Below are 7,294 nucleotides of genomic sequence, written 5' to 3'. Positions count from 1 at the left end.
TGGGTCTGCATCAAGTCCTCTGCATAATATTATAGCTTTCACTTTAGTGTTTCTGTGAGACTCCTGCGGTGTGAATGACCTGGTCCCTCATTCTTGTGCCATCTCTTGGGCCCCTCTCCTTCTGTTCATTAGATGTGTCCAACTTGGTTGTGATTTTTTGTTTTATCTTATTATATATTGTTTTGTTACATTTCATTATTACTCCTTAGATGGCTGTTCTTTCTAGTGAAAGAAAGAAGTGGAGTGGGTCTGATAGGAGGGGAGATTGGGAGGAACTGGGAGAAGTAGAGTGGGGACCAGCTCTAATCAGGGTATATCCTGTGAGAAAAACAATCTACTTTCAGTAGGTTTTATGCTCTTCACCCAGTAATTAGAAGGCAGATTAATCCTTTTCTGTGCATATTGTCCATGTGTTTATTTGGGAATTTTTTTGTTTGGTTTGGTTTGTCTTGGTTGGGTTTGTGTGTGTGTGTGTGTGTGTGTGTGTATACGTATATGTGTATATATGTATATGTATATATGTACATATACATATACATGCATATATATATATGTATATATACACACACACACTTTTTTTCTGTGGCAGGGTTTCTCTGTATATCCCTGGCTGTCCTAGAACTCAACCTTTAGACCTGGCTAGCCTGCCACTCAAAAATTTCTCCTGCCTCTGCCTCTTGAGTGCTAGGATTAAATACATGTGCCACCAACACCCAACCTATTTGGGGACTTTTTGAACATTCATATTCTTATTTTTGTTTGGTTTTTGCAGCTGTTGTGTAGTAATGTAGACTCCCTTCTATAGCTCGTGCCAAACTTGAACTTGCTATTCTGCTCTTTCAACATCAGGGTTACTGACCTGTTTCACCAGACCCAATGCTGGTCATGTGTTTTGTATAACTTAGAGTTGTGTGTATTCTTCTTCATCCTCCATTCTTTATATTGTAAGTGTCCTCTCAGGTCACCTAGTTAAATACCATTCCATTTGTTGACATTTACCCTGTTTGAGGCTTCACTCAAACTGACGACAGAACACATAACAGATCTTCTTCAATCTTTCTCTTTCTTCCAATCAGTTTCCAGTCATTTCTTTAGTTTATATGTAAGTGTCAACACTGAAATAATTGGATTCTAGGTTTGGTGGGGTGCATGTAGGTGACATTTTCTCACTTTGAATAACAGATTACAGTTTTAATGTGTGAAGTGTGTCTCTGGATATGTTCAGCATTGTGAAGTGTGTTTCTTTCTGAGAGTGTTCGGCTATGTAAAGAATATGGCTGAGTTTGTGTTCCCCTGCATGAAGTGTGCTCTGGGGAGGTTTGGTTTAATCTCAAGTATGCAGGCATGCTACAAGTCAATGGTCCTCATGATGCTTATTGATACTATAGCTAAGAAATTGTGTATTATTAGTTTACTATTTAAACATGGATGTTTTTATCCCATGTAAAGTACTCTGTTTATCGTATCTCTCAAGATATGTCTTTTGTAATTCTCTAAGATCTGTCCTTTGTAATTCACTATTTGTGTCTCTGGCAGGGTATATGTTCAAGATGTTCCTGGAGGACTAAGTCTAACATTCCTCAGCATGGGGAGACTGTGTTCTTATCCTACATCCTGACATTGCCAGACAGTGGCTATTTCTACCCTTTGTGATTTAAAATCTGGCTATCTGAACATCATTACATAAATGACAGTATAATTCTCTGGATATAGATCTGGCTCCATGTGTGTGTGTGTATTTTCTGGATCATGTGATAAATGGCTCTCAAAATAATGTTTCCTTATGTGTTTTTGCCAAATATGAACGATTGAGGCAAATTAATTATTGGAAATGTCATAGATGTCACACAGAAAAAGTCATGGAATGTGCCAGAGTGATGGCTCTGCATTGAAGTATGCTGTTCCTTAGAAGACTCACAGTCTACAAATACACACACCCTGGGTGGTCTACAAGTGCCTACTGATGGACTTCCAGAGTACCTGACCTCTGTCCTCCATGAGCATCTGTACTCAAGTACAAACACACACACATACACACATACACACAAACACAAACACACACATATACACACACACAAACACAAACAAACACAGTTAAATCTTAAAAATATATCATTGTTTAGAACTTAAAAGCAATATGAAACACAGGACAATTAAAAATATATCCTTAAGCCAGGCAGTGGTGGTGCACGCCTTTAATCCCAGCACTTGGGAAGCAGAGGCAGGCAGATTTCTGAGTTCGAGGCCAGCCTGGTCTACAAAGTGAGTTCCAGGACAGCTGGGGCTACACACAGAAACCCTGTCTCAAAAAAACACAACAAAACAAATCCTTGTTGACAACGTAAAACCAATGTGAAACCCAGGACAAATGAGAGCTGTCTCACAGATCTCCTTTGAAAAGACATTGAGAGATAGAAACCTCATGTGATATCTGAGAGGGTATGTGATTTAATTTTCTTTTATATAATTGTCAGCCATAGAGAAAGTAAATAGTTTTAAAAGAAAAAAATAATTTCATATATCAATTTAAGCCACAGAATGTTCCCATTAAGAGATAATCCATAGTTCTGATGACAGCATATTGGAATATATTAGTGGCACATACCCATCACTGCATAATCAAATATTTACTATTTTGCCACACATTGACCACAAAAACTTAATTATACGCTTTTCAGTACAAATAAACACAAAAGGGCTGACTGTGGCATAGCTATGGGACACAATAATTTGGACACAGTAAAATATTGAGCCATCCTTGAACTTCATCCTTGAGTGGAAGATAACAGTGTCCAAAATGTAGAGAACCACAAAGAAGCTCATGAGCAGCATGATGGTCCTGGTGGCCCTTTGCTCTGGGGATGCTTTTGAAGAAAGGCTGGTGCTGTGAAGATGCCGGGCCTGCTTCTTGTGCCTCCATAGGAGAATCACCATGTACCCACTGGACAGGGCCATGAGACCAAGGAGAAAGGCTTCCCTGATGGCTATTGGAGTGGAAAACATACTTTTTCTGGAGGAACTCATGGGTAGAAGCGAGCAGGACTGAGTAACATACATAAAATTATCTGAGGTCAAATTGGGGGTAGCAATAATTGATAATAAGTAGTGACTGCTGAAAGACATATAGAGAACACAGAGGAAAAGAAAGGCACCTGAAATATGATGGGGATATTTGTGTTTAAACTTTGTTAAACAAGAGCTTCTAGGACTAAGGGTGATGGTCCAAAGGACATTCAGCAGACAGGTAGCACAAAGGGTGAGGCCCCTCAGAAGCCTGTGTAAATAGATAAGCAATTGGCATGTGGTAGAATCCCATCTCCCCTGAGACATAAACATATCCACAGCAATGAGGCCCATAGTTATAAGCATCATTAGTTGGGTTAGGGACAGGAAAGCAATGTAGAGATCAATGGGCTTAGGTCTGTTCTCACCAAGGAGCATGCAGAGGTGGGCAAATAAAAGGATACTGTTAGCTGAGATCCCAATACTCAATTCAGCATGCAAGGTGATTTTTATGTTTGTGTCAATGTGTAGTAAGTTGGCTTTATTCATTGTATGTGGGTAGGAAGAAAATAGCAAAATTCTGAGGAGAAAAGAGAAAACTTTTCATTACAAAATATGGCCTTAGTCAGAAATGCCAACCAATACTGAGCTGGCAACAAGATGTTACCTCATCCTGATTACATCTCACCAACTCAGCTCTAGCTCACACTATCTCAAAGCCATCCCCACTGACTCTACTGTCCTAATGCTTTCCAATCAAGGCTGAATTGTGTTAACCATTGGGGGTTACCTCCAAATATAAACTTTCTTGTACATTTAACATTTCCATGAGTTCTATGAATCGTTTCATTTCCTGGTCCACAGGTTTGGTTTCTTCTTGGGTAAGAGCTACATCTCACTTGATTGTCAGACATAGAACAGCTTTACATATCTGGTGAATTGGAATGGAGAAGTTTGCACAAATGTAGAAATGTACCCTCCTGGAGGACTGTGTGTCCATGGGTTCCACTGGACAGGGTCATTTTATTTCAGTGACTGTTTTATTCTGCTCCTTTATTACCAGGCCAGATATTCATTCTCATTATCCCTCCTTCCCTTCCTTCATCCCTCCCTCCCCCCCTCTCTCTCATGCTGCGCGTGTGTGTGTTGTGTGTGTATTTGTGTGTCCATTTCCCTCAACCCCATATCAATTTTTTTCTCTTGATTCTCTCCTCTTCACTTTCCTTGCTTTGTTTCTCAAACAAAATTTTTCTGTTTAGACCTGGATGTCCTAGAACTCACGCTGTAGACCAGGCTGGTCTCTAACTCAGAGATCTTCCAGCTTCTACCTTTGAAGTGGATGGATTAAAGGAATGTGTCATCACTGCCTGGCCAGGCCAAATATTATTAATAAATCTCCAGAACAGATGATTACCACTTTAGACTCTGAGTCAAATTACACTACTCAAATTACTCTACTCACTGCCATTTCCTCAGAATGTGAGCTTAAGCACTCAAAGTTTCAGTCACGTCCTTTGGAACATATGGATAGTCAGTCCTGTACCTGTGTCAGAGGACTCTATGTGTGAAAGAACATGCTCTACACATCCCCACCAGACATGGTACTATTTCAGACTGATCTCTATAAACATGTGAGCTAATGGCTTCCTTATTCAGTGCCTTGTCATGCAGACTGGGAGACTCTGTTAATGACTGATCAGCTCTTTCCCTGCCTTAAACAGAAAAGTAAAAATGACCAAAAACACTGTAGAATAAAAGAGCCAGGTTCCCATTCCAAATAGTTTGAAATCCTGTTCTTTCTCTAAATTCTAAAGGACTCTGCATCCAACCTGTGACTTTAATCTGCCATGATGCTTCTGAGAAAAGACCTAAAGAATCAAATATCAGTGTTAATATACTCTTATTTTTCTCTCTGTTGACATATAAAATCAGGGTGGAAAATTATAATACACTGAGGGCCATCCATTCTAAGGTCATGATTAAATGAAAAGTGTCACCCAGTCTTGAAGGCTAGGCTCCAGAGGAGTCTTCTTTCTTCTAGGTGCAGGAGGCTTCTCCAGACTTCAGAGAAGCCTACCCAATGGACATGAGGAGTACAGTGGATATTTCATATAGTACTCATCATTTTCTTTAATGAACATTTAGGACATATGAGGCACATTATATTGTAGAAAAAAAAAAACTTCCGAGATACATAGTAAAGAACTATCAATTGAAAATCACAGAATATGTGATGAAATAATTTTATAGGTTTTTAGTTGATATTGTACTGTAATGTAGCATATTTACAAGAAGCAAAGGTGTTTAAAATGTTTAAATATTTATAAGAAAAATTTCTCTTTGCATCACAAGAAATCCAGTACAGAAAACTGTGGGCTCACATTCAACCTTGCCAACTCAAGGGGTATGACTGTGTTTTCCCAAGGCTGCCAATGTTGGTTCTGGGCTTTCTGGGCTTCAGAAATGCACTGAGACTTGGGTCTGGGGACAGGAAAATGCAGTCTAAGTTGTGGGCAGGTGGAAGCTGATATTTCCTGACCTCCAGGTATCTAGTCACAACTAGAAAGTCATACAGATTTTTCCTCTTAGCACTGCTTTCATTGTGTCCCATAACTTTTGATATGATGTGCCTTCATTTGCATTAAATTCTAAAAAGTCTTTAATTTCTTTCTTTATTTTTGCCTTGATCAAGTTATCATTGAGTAGAGCATTGTTTATGTGTATGGTAGAGCCCAAGTGTATGTGGGCTTTCCATTGTTTTTGTTGTTACTAAAAACCAGCCTTAGTCCATGGTGATCTGATAGGATGCATGGGATTATTTCAATCTTCTTATATATGTTGAGGTCTGTTTTGTGACTGATTATATGGTCAATTTTGGAGAAGGTACCATGAAGTGCTGCGAAGAAGGTATATTCTTTTGTTTTAGGATGAAATGTTCTATAGATATCTGTTAAATCCATTTGGTTCATAACTTCTGTTAGTCTCTGTCTCTGTTAGTCACCATGTCTCTGTTTCTTTTCTATTTCCATGATTTGTCCATTAATGAGACTGAGCTGTTGAAGTCTCCCACTATTATTGTGCGAGTTGCAATGTGTGCTGCATACCTTTCTTTATGGAACCCAGTCGAACCACCACATGAAGGAAAACACCACATAAACTTAGTTCAGGAACAATGGTAACTCAATCACTGGGCACTGCAATTAAAATCCCAATCTTGTAAGCCATATTAAATCCAAATCCTGTGGTGGCAAATCCTAGCAGATCCACCAAACCCCTAACTCTCTCCTGCTTCATCTCTTCCTCTGTCCAACCCAGAAGTCCCTCCTACTTGTCCATTGATTGTTCCCTTTATTCATTCTGGAGGAAGGTTCACAAGAAATCGCCTGAGTATACTATTCATTCTTAGGTCCCGATAGCCTTTCCTGAGAAAGCAGAAATATCATAAAAATTCAGTCAGTGCCAGGACCATCCACAACCTAGCCAGAAGCTGGAAAGAATCCAGATGTCCTTCAACAGAGGAATGGATGCAGAAAAATGTGATACATTTATAAAATGCAGTACTACTCAGCTATTAAAAACAATGACTTCATAAAAATTCTTAGATAAATGGATAGAACTAGAAAATATCCTCCCGAGTGAGGTAACCCAATCACAAAACAACACACATGGTATGCACTCACTGATAAGTGGGTATTAGTCCAAAAGCTAGGAATACCCACATAAATAATATTCACAGACCACATGAAGCTCAAGAAGAAAGAAGACCAAAGTGTAGGTGCTTTGATCCTTCTTAGAGGGATAAGCACACCAATTAGGTGTCGAAAAACAAAATCAGCATGGAAAACACACATACAAGTAACATTACACAGACTGAGCATGCTGTACTTATATATTTAGGAACACATATCATGTAATAAATGGAGGCCTTGCAAGCAAAGGACAGCATGGAGGGTTATTTGGAACAGATTTAAGATAGATAGGGGGAAGGATAGCTCATATAACTGTACTATAATCTTAAAAAACAAAGAAATATGAAATGAACCAATAGAGAAAATGTTAAATTCATAAACACTGGGTAAGAATTTATAGTTTAGAGCTGGTATGGATAGTTGTTAAAGACAGTTAATAATTTGGCTTTGTGAAATGGGTTGGAGAGGAGGAAGAAAAGTCTTAAAGGGAAGAACAGGAAAACAAAATGCACCAGGAGCAGGAAATTTCCAGAAAAATCCTGAACATTCCTTGAAAGAGCAACTATGAATAAAGGCTTCAACTGCTCAGGAGCACAGAGACA

At 39.0% G+C, this 7,294-nt stretch overlaps 1 protein-coding gene across 1 annotated transcript; it reads right to left on the bottom strand.

The window, feature by feature from the left end:
- Positions 1-2,547: 2,547 nt before the first annotated feature.
- On the bottom strand, positions 2,548-3,643 carry LOC116098241 (vomeronasal type-1 receptor 44). Its single transcript, XM_031380918.1, has one exon. It carries the CDS (start codon positions 3,550-3,552, stop codon positions 2,620-2,622), a length of 933 nt encoding a protein of 310 aa, XP_031236778.1. The 5' UTR covers positions 3,553-3,643; the 3' UTR covers positions 2,548-2,619.
- Positions 3,644-7,294: the final 3,651 nt, after the last annotated feature.

Source organism: Mastomys coucha, unplaced genomic scaffold (assembly GCF_008632895.1).
Source record: "Mastomys coucha isolate ucsf_1 unplaced genomic scaffold, UCSF_Mcou_1 pScaffold20, whole genome shotgun sequence".
NCBI lineage: Eukaryota > Metazoa > Chordata > Mammalia > Rodentia > Muridae > Mastomys > Mastomys coucha.
Note: the sequence above shows the minus strand (reverse complement) of the source record. Positions and strands in the feature narration are given on the sequence as shown.

Bases quoted from the DNA above. Each gene is read 5' to 3' on its own strand.
- LOC116098241 (XM_031380918.1), bottom strand. From the start codon at position 3,552: ATGAATAAAGCCAACTTACTACACATTGACACAAACATAAAAATCACC.